Source organism: Drosophila bipectinata, chromosome 2R (genome assembly GCF_030179905.1).
Source record: "Drosophila bipectinata strain 14024-0381.07 chromosome 2R, DbipHiC1v2, whole genome shotgun sequence".
Taxonomy (NCBI): Eukaryota; Metazoa; Arthropoda; class Insecta; order Diptera; family Drosophilidae; genus Drosophila; species Drosophila bipectinata.
Genome location: NC_091737.1, coordinates 23,883,113 through 23,897,380, shown reverse-complemented (window position 1 = coordinate 23,897,380; position 14,268 = coordinate 23,883,113). Strand labels below are relative to the sequence as shown.

Here is a 14,268-nt window from a genome sequence, read left to right as displayed (position 1 = left end):
GGCCGAAAACCAGGGCTGCGCGATTACCACAGCTGTTAATAGTAGAGCAGTGTGGCAACGCCACACCATTCATTTTCCTAAATTTTTCTTTGATTCCCAGCGAATTTCGGAAAAATGAAAATTTTAAATGAAAATAACGTCCAAAGATAAAGCTGCGATATGCAGGAGGCATAATACACAACCACACAACAAAGTGCAATTAAAGAATATAGTTTTATACAGCAGGAGCAGAGAATTACAGCCAGTGCGAGTCGCACACAGTATTACTCATTAATTCACATTCTGTGCCTGTCTAGTTGATCAATTAACGCCGGAAGATGAACTTCACGTACTTGTTCGTGCTCATTTGGCTGGCCTTCCTCATTAGCAGCGGAGTGCTGCTATTCTCGCGGGGCTTTCTGCTGGCCCGGGTCTCCAAGACAGAAACGAGCACCTGCCGCCGTTTGTCCACGAATCCTAATGATGTGAGTCAGAGCTTGATTACCATATGAGGGATGGATAACAAAAGATATTTAATGGTATTTCAGGAATATGTCCTATCACCCGAGGTTGTGAACGAGATCTTCAAGGATGTCAACGCCTCCGCTAATCTGTGTCTTCCGCAAAAGTCGAGGGTCATTATCCTGGTTGTGGATGCCCTCAAGTACGAGTTTGGCGTGTACCGGGACAATGTTAGTGAACCACTTCCGTACGAAAACAAACTGGGCTTCTTGAATGAGCTGCTGGAGCGGAATCCGGATCATGCCAGGCTAATGAGATTCAAGGCGGATCCTCCCACCACCACTATGCAGCGCCTCAAAGGACTCACCACCGGTAGCCTACCCACCTTTATAGACATCGGATCCAACTTTGCCTCGCCTGAGATCAATGAGGACAACGTCATTGATCAGATAGCGAGTAGCAAGCTGCCGATGGTCTTTCTGGGCGACAGCACCTGGACGGATTTGTATCCGCGTCGCTTTAAACGTGCCTACTCGTACCCTAGTTTTGATATCTTCGATCTGGACAGCGTGGACAAACAGATTTTGAAGCATTTACCGAAAGAGCTGTCCAGCAATGACTGGGAAGTGCTGGTGGCCCACTTTCTGGGAGTGGATCACTGCGGCCACAAGCATGGACCCATGCATGAGGAAATGGCGCGAAAACTCACCGAAATGAATGATGTGATCAGGTGAGGTTAACCGCTTACCGATTTCGTACGTTCTTATTTGAATCAACACCCCCGTTCACCTCCAGGTCCGTGGTGGAGGCCATGGACAATGATACCACTCTGCTGGTAATGGGTGACCATGGAATGACTGCGTCAGGAGATCATGGCGGTGATACCGAAGACGAAACTAATGCCCTGCTGTTTGCCTACTCCAAACAGCACAGGTTCTTTGGCAACGATTCCGGTTCTGATACCGAAATGCTGCAGCAGGTAGGAGATAAGACAAGCGTGGCAATCTCATCACGTCACAATGATAACCATGGCGTTGTTTGCTTTCTAGATTGATCTGGTGCCCACACTGGCGACCATCCTCGGCGTTCCGATACCCTACTCCAACCTGGGTCTAATCAACTTCAACATCGTGCCAGAAATTCCGGTTCCGTACTTGAATAAGTTCCAGACTCTGCTGCTGCACTCCTGGCAGAATGCCCAGCAGATCTACCGGTACTTCTTCCAGTATGCATTCGAAAACAAGCGCACCTTCAACGTGGAGGAGATGGATCGCCTGGAAACAGAGTATATACTCCTCTCCCACCGAGTGCAGACCATTTACAATGAGGCTGCTTTTAAGAACTTTGTCAGGGACTTGAATATTAATCTGCGGGATATTCTAAAGACGTGCCGGGAGATTTGGGTGAGGTTCGATCCCACCCTGATGTCCCATGGCTTGCTCTTCAGCTTCCTGCCTCTGTTCTTCATATTCCTGCTGGTGAACAACTCGCGTCCGGTGGACTATGAGAAGATCTTCAAAGCCAAGGAGACGTTCTACGCGTACTTGATCAACCTGGCCGCCGGAGTGTTCGGCTATCGGTACTACAAGAACTTTTCCTTCAAGACCGAGGAGCATGGCGTTATATTCTTCACGGCTTTGACAAGTGCGGCGGTGTTGTCTTTCCATGTTTTGCGCCACTGGACCAACATTGCCAGCAACTGGGCAGCAGTCCGGAGGTTCGCCCACATGCCCACTAGGCTGCTCCTTTTCGCCGCCATGGCTGTCTTTTTCTCAAACAGCTTTGTGATCCAGGAGGCAAAAATCCTGTCGTATCTCCTGGCTGGAACTATCCTACTGCTTTCGCACGAGCTCCTGCGCTTGAGTGCCCGGCTTGACTTCAGGACCAAGTTCAAAGCCTCCCAGTTTCTGCGCTCCACTGCCTTGAGGCTGATCCTGGCCAGCTTCTTGGCCATTTGCCTAATACGCTTCGCCTACACCCTCTTCCGTTGCCGCGAGGAGCAGGGCAACTGCTCAGACTTTACCAACAGCGGTGGAGCAGGATTCTCCCTGAAGAAGCCTGGCTCAGGCAAAACCTACATCTTGGCCGTGGTTGTGATTGTGGTTTACACCACTCTGACCCGATTGTATCTGCGCTCCTGCGGAAATCTTACTGGAAACTCTGCAAACGTGCTGTTGGCTCGATACGGACCCACGGTGGCGTCCATTTGTGCTGGTGGACATGTCCTGCTCGCCAACAGCTCCATTAAGAACATTCAGAGATCCCACATTGATGCCCTGGCACTTGTTATCTATGCTCTGCTCCTGCTCCAAATCATTGTGGTGTCCTGGGCTCCGCTCATGATCTTCGTTCTGCCACCGAGGAACGCCAATACCGTTATCGTCAACGGAAGCGAGAGCATTGTGCCGGAGATTTTCAGGAAGATGAAGCGCATGTACGAGGGCAACGATGGAGAACGAAGGGATGCCATACCCGTGGTCTACGGCCTGGCCACCGTATACTCTTCGATCGTAATCACTTTCGGTGTGTTCCTGGCTCTGGTCATGATTGTGCTCCTGGAGCCGCGAGCTTCCATTGGATTGGTAGTGTGCATAGCAGTGGCAGCCATCCTGCTGAGTATTCATGGTATTCTGCGATACAGGACGGCTAATAGCTTTGGTTAGTAATTGGAGGAACTTATCTTTAAAGGATTATCTAAGTACTATTATTTGCCTTTCAGAATCCTGCGTGCAGCCCACATTCACGGCCCTGGTGGGCTGGTTCCTGCTCGCCCACTTCTGCTTCTTCGCCACCTCGCACCAGACCACCTTGTCGCAGATCGAGTGGCGGGCCGCCTTTGTGGGTCGCACCACTGGCATTGGACAGTCCAACTTCATATCCGGCATATTGGTGATCCTGAACACGTTTTGCGGACCGATTTTCTTCTTCTCCATGTACTCCCTGCTCAGTACGGAAACGTACTCGCTGTTTGCCTTGTTCCCCAACCTGATCCGAAGCTGCAGGAGCAGCAGTGCTGGCGGAAAGGTAGACGCCACCACATCCATGACAGACCTGGCCAACGAGGCGGTTGGCTTCGATATGACGCGAGGCGAGCTGACCCTTTACGAGTACGAGGACATCTTTCTAGGAACGGGTTTCAAGCTGGCCACTCAGTTCTTTATGCTCCAAGGACTCAAGGTAGGAACAGATCTCTTATAATCCGAATTATTTATAATTTTTGAATATTTCAAGGTATTTTGTGCCATGATGGCCTGCACGATCCACTGCCGCCACTTGATGGTCTGGAAAATCTTTGCCCCGCGCTTCATCTACGAGGCCCTGACCACGTTCGTCAGCCTGCCATCCCTGATCCTGGGCTACCTCCTGCTGCTGCGTATCCACCGTGCAGTGGACACCCTCATAAAGCGCATCAACAAGACCAAGGTCCTCTAGTCTCAGCCCAAAAGCAACTATTTATTTAGGCCTTAATAAAGAATTTAAACACAATTGCGTTGGTGGTCTTTTAGTTTATTCTTATTTACTTTAAGCTTAGAGTTAGAGTTAAAATTAGCCCCAGTTTTAGAGTTCAAAAGAAGGGGGGTTCACAATTTCTCACAAAGACACAAAAACGATACAATGCTTATCGCGGATCTACGGATGGACATACATCGTGTTTTTGGTGTCCCTTGATTTAGTATGGCTTACAAAATTAACACGAGCAAAACATGACAATAAAATTAAGTACGGGTGGGGCTCTTGACCTCCGGTTCGGGTGTTGGTTTACTATTCACTATAGACTCGAGTTCCATTACTTTCATCTTCAGCTTCCGGGTGATAAGTACGGGTATTGGCTTACTATTAACTAAAGACTCGACGCATGGGCCTCTCGTTTACGGGTTTCATCTTCCCCTTCCGGGTGCTAAGTACGCACAAATAAGTAACAATATTCGGGTGTAAGTAGTGGTTCAGGGACAGACCGGTTGGTGTTAACAATTCTTGATTTTGGATTTTGTACATTTTGTTGCCAGGTCATGGATGTTGCTTATTTAATTGCATCTGCCGTGTTATATGCGTGTGCAAAAAGAGATTCAGGGGCAGTTGAGCCAGGGACAGGCCAACGGCGTGCTCGAGACTCCATTAGTGGCGTCCGTAACTACAAAATCAAAAACGGAAATACAGTCAGGCCGAAATCAAAATAAAGATATCATCTATGAGTTCCAAAAAGAAGGGATAGGGAGTGAAATGAAGTAACATGCATGTAGGTAGGTGGAGGCTACGATAGACAAAGGCTTATGGTATATACAGCTGCGAAAGTTGGAGCTTTTGGTTCTACAATCTTTGGCTAAGCATTATGACTGGCTCCTGGCCCCGGGGCCTAGTCGCTGTTCTCGTAGTAGGGATTGTACTGCTGCGGCGGTTGTGGCGGCGGTTCGTTCAGATCCTGCTTACCATGCGTCGCCGTGCGGCAGAACTTTTTGGTGGTGCTCCAGTCCTCTTTCAGCGAGAGATTAAACATTGAATAGTCCGGGTCGCCGGTCACCTCCTTCACGATGTTCAGGAACTTGGGCATGCAGTTCTTCAGGGCATCGCCGGTGAGTGAGGAGTAGGTCTCCAGCAACACCAGTCCCTTGCAGCTTTACCGAAAATAGGACAAATGTCAGCATTGAAGTTGGAAATGGAAAGGAGTCCCCAAACTCACCGAGGATGTCCTGGCTCCTTGTAGATGTCCAGCTGGAAATATTGGTTGTTGATGAGGAAGCAACGACGCTTCTTGTAGATGGTGAAGTGGGCATCGTCGCGCTGGGCCAGCAGGTTCATGTAGTCGCGATGCGTCAGTTGGGTCTTCACCTCGATGCGGGCCTGGCCATGGACATTGGGACGTCGCTGCGTGTGGATATAGCTCCAGTGGTTCTTCTGGCCGCGCTTCCGCAGGCGAGCCTGCACCTTGGGCCCGGCCGATTGCAGGTAGTGATGCACCACATCAAAGTCCTGGAAGGGCGGGAACGCGTTGTCTGGGGGCAGGACGGCAACTGGACGGGAAATTCATTTTTTAATAAAATCCATAATTTTTTTGGTTAAAATAGAAACCTACTCAAGTATTTCAGTTTGCGGGATGTGGCTTGCAAACGGTCGCCAATATCGATGCCCAGTTTTTGGCACACAGACTCGATCATTCGGTTCATCTTGGTCTCGAAGTTGGTGGAGTTGTCAATCACATCGAAGTAGGGATGGCCCACCCAGGCGGCTGCCGACTTGTAGTCGAGTTCCCTGGCCAGATCGACGCCCTCCGAGCGGCAGGCATGGTCCTGGAAACCAATCAAGGGGAGATAAGTAAATATTTGCTTTGAATTTTAAGCTCATAGCCCCGTCTATAAAGCCTCAAGCCATAGTTTGGAACGCGGTTGGGATATATAAACAAAGATTGATTTATGAAAACAAACAATACCCTAGAGATGTGGGAAGATTCGATGAGAACGAGGAGAAAGATGATACTTCGAAATTGGAACCAGTCATGTCTGAAACTATAATAAATCATGACACTGCAGTTGCTATGAGGATGTGAACTGTATCTAATTACGCATAGTACGCATATAATTGTGAAATTAAATCTTATCTTATGGGCATTTCAAACAAAAGATAATTTAGATTCTAGAAATATGTATAAGCTTAAGAGAAGCAACCGCGTTCGAAGGAGAAACCAGCCATTGGTACCTGGTAGTGGCGCTTTCTGTTCTTAATTGGCCCAAACAAAAGAATTGGTCAAGTACAATCCAAGCATCGACCATGGACAGACCACTCACCTCTGTGGAGTAGAAATCCTCGGCTCCGTTGGCCGCCGACACCAAGTGCAGAATCTGGTTGTAACGATTGTCGCGCATCTCCACGGGATTCCACTTGTTGCCGGCCATCATTTTCTCCCACTTGTCCTTGGAGATATCTGTTTTGGTGGGAAAAGTTGGTTGTTATTATCTCATCGAAAGTGGGTTGATAGTCTGACTCTGATACTCACATGCACTGGCGTCCATGACGCCGCGATCGCAGATTATCAGACAGTTGCGGGTGCTCGAGTTGCCGAGCTCGAAGTAGGTGTTCTCAATTTGCACCATGGTGCGGATCAGGTTCTCCTGGAACTTGTACGCTGCAGGGAAGAATGGAAGACACCAGAGTTTAGTCTTTGGACTCGCGACGATTCATTACAATCGAAACAAATAGAAATCGAAATACAATTGCAAGCAAATTCGAATCGAAGGAAATATAACACACTGTGGGCATCGAATTGTAAGAGAGAATTAATTGACTGGGCTCTGATTCAAGTGGGATGACAGTGCTTGATGGACGACGATGGTCGATGGTCGATGGTCGATGGCCGGTATCCAGTATTGCTTTCTGAGATGTCAGCGATGTCGGGTTGAAAAGCGATGAGACCTAATCTGAATTCGAGTCGATGAAATGCCAAGCTCACACGAAAGTTCAATCAACTTGTAGTCGAGTCTGATTTAATATTTCTATTTTTTTTTGTTTTTCCAAGTAAACAGTTTCTAATCAGCCAGAGGTTAGAGGGCTTAGAACTCTGACTGTCTGCGACAGATGTTACACCAAGTACACTAAGCATAAGTTTCAGATTTCAATTTAATCTTTTTTTTTTTTGGTGGGACTCTAATTTATGAAGCAGTTTTTAGCAGTTAGTGGGGGTTTTAATTCTGGTTTATGAGCTAATTAGAGCTAAAAATGTAAAGCGTAAGCCAGTCTAAATATAAAGCCATAAAAACAGTAAAATAAATAAAAATTATTGTCCAAATTTTTGGTTTCAGAAGTGGCTTTATAAGTGCTTTCCTGGGCAACATATTGTATATATTTTATTCTCATAATCGAGCCTCTAGCTAGAGTAATACCGATTAAACAAATTATAACTAGAAACTACAGGTTGCGTCACAAAAACAGCTGTTTTTTTAAGACTGATGGGGATTGATGGGGTTTTTTCCCCAGAGACTGAGAGTCACCAAGTACCCAGCACTCCGATAAGGTTGTATTATTTAATCCCCACTTTATAACAATCTTGCCCTGCTTAGTTGATTAAATTAAATGAGAAATATGCAAGAATAATGTCTAAACATAAATATTGAGTCTGAATAGTTCTACAGTTTAAGATTCATAATACATGAATCACTTTCTAAGGAAATATAATCCTACAATCCTAATCTCATTCTCATAAATGCCCAAAATATACAAAAATTGATTAATTAATTTCATATAGTGTGCACTGGCAGATTCATTGAGAAAGTGGGGCCTAATGGGGCTCATTGTGTGACGAATTAGAGGCACTTGTTGCTCGGTCGCGTGCATTTGCGCAAATATGGATGTGTTTTTGTTTTATTTTTGTTTTTTTTTTTTGTCGAACGCATTACTGATGCAATTGCATTGAACTTGACTCAGGTGGAATGGATCGATTTGTTTTCCTGTTAACTATAATTCAGCTTTTGTTTTTGCTCGTTTCTGTTTTTATTTTAGTTTCTGAACGGTCTTCTTCCCCTACGAATTCTAATTCAATTAGCAACGATGATGCAAGAGAGAATAATGACAAAAAAAAAAACAAAAAACCTCAAGATGTGTGTAGGCTTTTGGAGGCTATTTGCAATTTCACCAGCCATGTATTGCGCATCAGACAATAGAAATCTACATACGGAGGGAAGAAATCTAAATTTTCGGAAGCCGATAACATCAATGGGCGGCGTATGGCGTAGAGCTCTATTTTAAAACAAAAAAAAAAAAGAAAACAGGTTCAATGGCATGGAACTCTCTTCCTGTCCTGATCTACAACATGGGAGTGCGTGTGTGAGTGGCCAGCCAACCTTTAATGGACCCGCCAGATAGATATATGTATGTAGATATGTAGATCTCCCAGCCAAGTTCATTTACATAATGAGCCGAGAACGATTTGCTTAATGAAGAAGTCGGATGGGTGGTAGGATAGGTAACATTCAGAAGCGAAATGAAGGGCGGCCCGCCGCTAAAAAAAAAAAACAAAATCGTTTAGCAATCAATTTCTCGGTATATCAATCGAGCCAGAAGGACCACCAACAAAAAGCTACATATCGACAGACATATCACAAGCTACGATAACGAGTTCTAACAAGAATTCTTTGGCAAGCCTTGCGGCAGCACACACCCCACCACCCCATCGAATCATTTCATTCCCCGACATTATCTAAAAAATTCAACTCAATGTGCCACTATCACATATGTGCCAATAATCGAGTACAGTTCGGGTTAATATTCTATTGGCTTCAAGAAATCTACATATATAGGGAACTTTATTTAATATATTAACCGCATATTAACCTTGTTATAATCTTTCATACTAGTCTGCACAAAATCCTTAAAATATAGCCTTCTTTTCTATAATATATTTTTAAATTTTTATTTAAAAACATGCCTAAGTTTTCTTGATCTGTCTTTGACCTTTACCCCATTTCCCGCAACAAAATTTCGTTAATCAGAGATTGTTTTTAGAAAAGCTATCATTTCCACCGCATCTGTGCCAAATCTGATACAACAACAACAACAACAACAAATAATTGAATGGAGCTTTCGTTTAGCGCCCAACTGCGAAGCGACTGTAAACAACAGTCGTGGGGGTTCCGACTGGCAGGCAGGCGATCACAGTGGAGGGGGTGGGAAGCGGATGTCGAACTCGCGTCAGCAGGCACGTGATTCGATGAAGCATTTTTGCATTCTTCGGCCCTAACATAGTCGGTATTTAATTAGCCAATCAGAGTGACCAGGAGACGTGGTCCACATCACCATCTCTATAATATATGTTCTAGAATATACAATAAATATACGATGTACATGAAAATGGCTCTCTGCTGGGAAAATGGCATGTGGGCACGCCTGACTGCCTGGCCAAAACAATCGTCGAAATTGAATTTTGGCTAAATAGTGTGTGGGTGGAGCAGATTTATAATCTCAACTAGAATTTGTTTCCTAAAAAAATAAAAAATATATCAAACTAAGATTCTCTCTAATCTTTAAACTAACTAGCCCTTTAGAGGAAAAAACATCTTAATTACCTGCTAAGTTTAAGTACTTTTTCTTAAATAAAAACCTAAAAATATTTACTCCTGTAGAAATAAATTTCAATTTAAATTATCTTTTCGAGTAATAACTCGAGTAATAACTTGAATACAAGCATTTGCATAAGAAAGGGTAATATTTTGATTACCTTTTGAATAAATTTGAGTAAACATTTGAAAGGAAATATTACATAAATATTAAAAAAAAAAGCCTCACATTCTGCAACGTTTGCCAAAAAATTTTCCATTTTTCATAATTCCCGGAGGCGTGGTTTCGGACCACAGACTCGTACACGTGTATCTCTGAGATACAGCAGCATGTATAGTATCTGATGGCTGTCTGTCATGTGCTTTTGGCTAAAATTAAATGGCCCATTTAAAATTTTGTGAATTTTGTGCGACTAACCGGCGTATTTTGCAGAGGCCTGGCACGAAATATTGTTATTGAAATGTGCAGATATACATTCTGTTAGATACATATATAGATATATATATATATAAACAAGTACGTGGTGAGATTAGGGGGTGTTAGTGGACACAAGTGTTAAGCGAGCACACATATGGAGGCATTCATAAATCATAGAAACGAAGCCAGAACAAACAAATGAAATAAGTACGTAAAATATATAGGACTTTATAAAGAGGGCTCTGTTTGCCCTCTCAGTGGCCAAACTCAGTGTCTGTTTGGTTATTTCTATGACGGGGACACGGGACACAAAGCAAAGATACGTGACAGGGACAAAGACAGGCATCCGGGTGGTCTGTTCAAGACGTTGACGAGATGCCTTGGATGGTAGGTATAAGAACACGGTGGATATTGAAGCAACATAGGTGGACGCTCAGGTGGACAGGATCCGTCTGGGTCGGTGGGTCGGTGGGTCGGGTTAGCGCTAGCAGATGCAAAACAACGATAACGTATCTCAGATCCGGGCTCCGGGCTGTCACTCACCTTCGCTGCCATTGGGCCGGGATGCAGCCTTGGCCAAGCAGCGCGGACAGGATGCGGTTAGATCGATGAGACTGTGCTCCGGAGCGGCGAAGGGCAGATCTTTGTAAACGAACGTGGTTGGCGTGGGCGGGTCTGTGCGTGTGGGTGGCATATGGTTGGTTTTTTGTTTTTTTGTTTTTGTTGTTTTGTGAGTATAAGGTTAGCCTAGTCATAGATTACTCATAGCGACTTAAGGGGGGGGATATCGTCCTACTTCCGATGGAAGGCATTACTCATAAAGGCTCAAATAGCTCAACTAGCCACAAAAGGAATTGCTACAAATTAACAAACATGTGATCAGACCGGCAAGCACTTGCCTATATCTTATCGGATACCCCCCTGCCCGGCAACTTCCCCCTTTCGACAAATCCATTAATAACCATAATTGACAAATTGCTGGCAAAGGCTGGAAGGAGAACTGCAAGTGAAATGGCCCAAAGTCACGCAATCAGGATATCGAAAGAATATGAATTCGAATAGGAATTCGTGTCCCACAGAATTACGTAAGTTTCATTGAAGAAGACGTGACTTTTGTGGGGGCCGTCCGGCTATATACCTAGATATAAGCGACTAGATATACTCGTACTATCTATAGTATGGCTGTGGCGGCATCTTGCCTGATTTTATAAATACATTCAGCATATAGTATCTAGTATAGGGCATATCTTTGTGTTGGTCCCAAGGAAAGTAAATATTTTGATTTATTTTCGTTGTTTCGAGAACTTGACAGTGGTCTCGGGAAATGAAAGACACAATGAAAGTCGCGGTGGTCTCGGGATCTCGGAAAATGCTTGCAATGTAAGACTCCTCCTCCTCCTCCACTATCTGCTACTCCTCCTCATCCTCCTCACTATCTCTCGTTCGGTATAATTAACATCACTACTTACCCTCTTTCTCGGTCAGATCAGAGAACTTGACGCCGCCACTAGATATTCGGGTGTATGGGGAAGAAACAGAGAAGAACAAAAGCGGCAATTAGCATCTGTGGATAGAGTCCAGGGGCAGTCACTAGATAGAGTATTTCGGAGTTCAAGAGCATCGAGATTGGAAACTCGAATCGAATCAAATATTGTTCAGAATAGCAATCGCACTCTCGTCTCAGGTGGAGGACGAGCGGCAGGCAAGGCTACTAGGACCGAGCTCAGGTGGAAGCCCCCTGGACGGCGCCGTTCGCCTCGAATGCCACGCTCAATTATTACTTTAACAATTACTTTATAGTTTTGAGTGTAAGATTGTGTGGAGAGAGCATTTACCTGAGTAAAACAGTGGCCGTTTCAGGCACGCGGAATACCTGAAAATATTTAACATGCTCATTGCTTTGTTTCGAGTTTCGGGGGCAATAAGAAGTAAGAAAAAGTGAACCCGCTTTTGCTCCCACTCCTCCGCCGTCACCCATCAGGGGCACTACTTACGGAGCTGCCCCCCATCCCGAAGCAATCGCCTTAGCCTTAGTCTATCCTAGCATCCCCTTGCAACACCCCCGACACTCACCTTCCATCCAAGGTTCTCGAAGAAGGTGCACAGGCGGGACTGGCCAGTCGTCTTGCCGCCACAGGGCCCTGAAATGAGACGAGACCGAGACGTTAATTTTTTGGTTGTTTATTTCTAATTCTAAATTGCGAAAATGTGTTTACTCATCAAGATCATAAAGTTGTATGCCAGAATGGGAACTGGTAGGCTTCTGGTTTACCCTGACAATTAGCAAATGGCTCGAAGGGATTACCACCGGTCGGCTAATTTAAATTGTAAATCAAATAAAGGTTCTATTTATGGAAATAAAGTGTGTAAACTTTGCATTCGTTGGATGCGTGTGCCACAATCTGAAGTAATAAAGTTTCAGAATTGAATATTCAATAAACTAAACCTTTAATGGTTCTGGTTATGGAAATAAAACATTTAAGCCCTCTAGCCCTCTTTGTAAAGCCAAAAGTTCTGTCTGGCTAGAAATAATTCATTATATTGATTGGCCAAAGTTGGGATAGTGAGGGGCTACCTAGAAACAAATGCCAAAATAATTAAGACCTGCCATTCAAACAGGAAAATATCGATTAGAACCGGTGGCCCCGAATTCCAGAAAGTCAAGTGCAGTGAAATTCCTCCTCGATGTGCATATCACTCGATTAGTTCTCAGGCCTGACCCTGACTGCAATTACGCCCATTACTGGCATGGCCAATGGCCTGTGCAGCGATCTGGGGAAATCGTTTTCGATTCCGACCCGTCACTTCGGAACTACAATGAATGGGAAACGAGCCCCAGCTAAGAGCAGATAAGTGGACAGTTCTTTGAATGGGTCTTAGCGGGGATTTTCTGCTGAGCCCTCCCTCCACGTGTGAATGGGGCCTGTCATTTATCAGCCTCTTCCCGCAGCGCGTCATCATCAGAACTGTTTTCGATTTTCGGCCCACACCGCCCCAATGCGATAATACGCGGGACCCGAGTATATAGTATTCTCTAGAGATATGACGCCTGCTATTTGTGGGGCTTCTAATCACAGTCATAACTTGGGCCAAATTAAATGATTAGACCACGCGTCCAACCACTGCTCATATGATGGCAGAGCAAAACTTGTTTTATGGCCAAGTTTTCGCATTTGAATGACGACGACATCAAAATGCCGGTAGCGGGTGGTAGCGGTGGTGGGCATCGCCAATGAATACAAATGAGAGATGGAGGAAAACCACGAGAATCTCCGCGCAGGACTAAATCAAAGTCTCTACCCCTCCGGCTCTCAGCTCGCGACCTTGACACAAATCGTCAACAAATCGGAATCAGAACCATGCGGAGGGGGGCGGGCCAACAGAGCCACAGCCAACAGATACGAGGACACTTGTAATAGATACACAAAACGCGCGGTTATCAGATACTTTTTTCGAGGGAAAAAACTTACCGCCAGTTAGGACTATTTTGTAGACACGCTTCTCCTTGGAGGACGCCGATGGCATCTTGTTCAGCTTGAGGCTGGGCATGGCTCCTGGCTTGGGTGAGGTGGACTTGCTGTTCTCAATCTGCTGTTGTGGCTCCCTCTGCTCCTTTTGGCCATTGCTTGTTGCCACAACCAGTGACTGTTGCCCGTTTGTGAGGGCGGCAGGTGCCACGAGCTGGTCGGCTGCTGTTGACATCTTCGGGACGTGAATCTGAGAGGATTCGGTTGCAAGTGCTCGTTCGGTGCGGAACCAACCAACAAAAACTCTTCTACGCACAGCACGTGCCTTTTTAGGTTATGGATGCGAAATAGCAACTCCTCGATGAGTGTCTACTCGCTACTCCTTGTGTTTCGCCTCCTCGACGGGGTTTCCTGAGGTTCTATCACCGGGGGATCGGAGCACGCGCGTTTTGCAGTTCAAAAGGTGCCCTGGCGAGCGATAATCATTCCCACTGATTGCGCGGGAGACTGCTCTCTGGCTTCTGCTACGGCCAAGTCCGACGGTGTCCGCTCTAATGACTGACCAAAGTCTCGGTCATCAGATGAAATTACTCGAAGCCGTTTACCGCATCCGAATTGGGAGATATCAAAGTTTATTGGTTTTGTGGTGGAACAGCATTCTGTCTTCAAGTTGACACCGCATCCGAATATTACACAAGCTGAGAATAAAATGAAAATAATTCGGCGGGAGGTTGGTTAGTTATACTGTATTGGTGGAGGAGGGGGAGGTTGCCAGCTGTTTTGTGCGATAAACGGTCTTACTTATCAGGGTGGATGACAATCGGTAATCGTTTGTTTTAAAAATCCTTTAATTATTAATATTTATTTGTCGGGGGAAAAAAATAATTATACATAATAATTA

General features: G+C 45.3%; 2 protein-coding genes across 4 annotated transcripts; one reads left to right on the top strand and one right to left on the bottom strand.

Annotated features, from left to right (window-relative positions):
- The first annotated feature begins 50 nt into the window (after positions 1-50).
- PIG-O (phosphatidylinositol glycan anchor biosynthesis class O) lies at positions 51-3,927 on the top strand. Its single transcript, XM_017231784.3, has 6 exons — positions 51-464; positions 528-1,171; positions 1,237-1,420; positions 1,491-3,099; positions 3,161-3,618; positions 3,673-3,927. Exons 1-6 carry the CDS (start codon positions 318-320, stop codon positions 3,871-3,873), a joined length of 3,243 nt encoding a protein of 1,080 aa, XP_017087273.2. The 5' UTR covers positions 51-317; the 3' UTR covers positions 3,874-3,927.
- A 5-nt stretch (positions 3,928-3,932) lies between these two features.
- Ttd14 (TRPL translocation defect 14) lies at positions 3,933-14,106 on the bottom strand. Of its 3 annotated transcripts, XM_017231787.3 has the most exons (11): positions 13,371-14,106; positions 11,974-12,041; positions 11,736-11,773; positions 11,370-11,407; positions 10,444-10,575; positions 6,431-6,559; positions 6,222-6,358; positions 5,513-5,726; positions 5,120-5,450; positions 4,870-5,054; positions 3,933-4,573 (listed from the first exon to the last, which is right to left on the bottom strand). In XM_017231787.3, exons 1-11 carry the CDS (start codon positions 13,600-13,602, stop codon positions 4,509-4,511), a joined length of 1,569 nt encoding a protein of 522 aa, XP_017087276.1. In that variant the 5' UTR covers positions 13,603-14,106; the 3' UTR covers positions 3,933-4,508. The 3 variants fall into 3 exon arrangements, with proteins under 3 accessions (XP_017087276.1, XP_017087275.1, XP_017087274.1); XM_017231786.3 differs by lacking the exon at positions 10,444-10,575 and having other exon boundaries at positions 13,371-14,103; XM_017231785.3 differs by lacking the exon at positions 10,444-10,575 and having other exon boundaries at positions 3,933-5,054; positions 13,371-14,105.
- Positions 14,107-14,268: the final 162 nt, after the last annotated feature.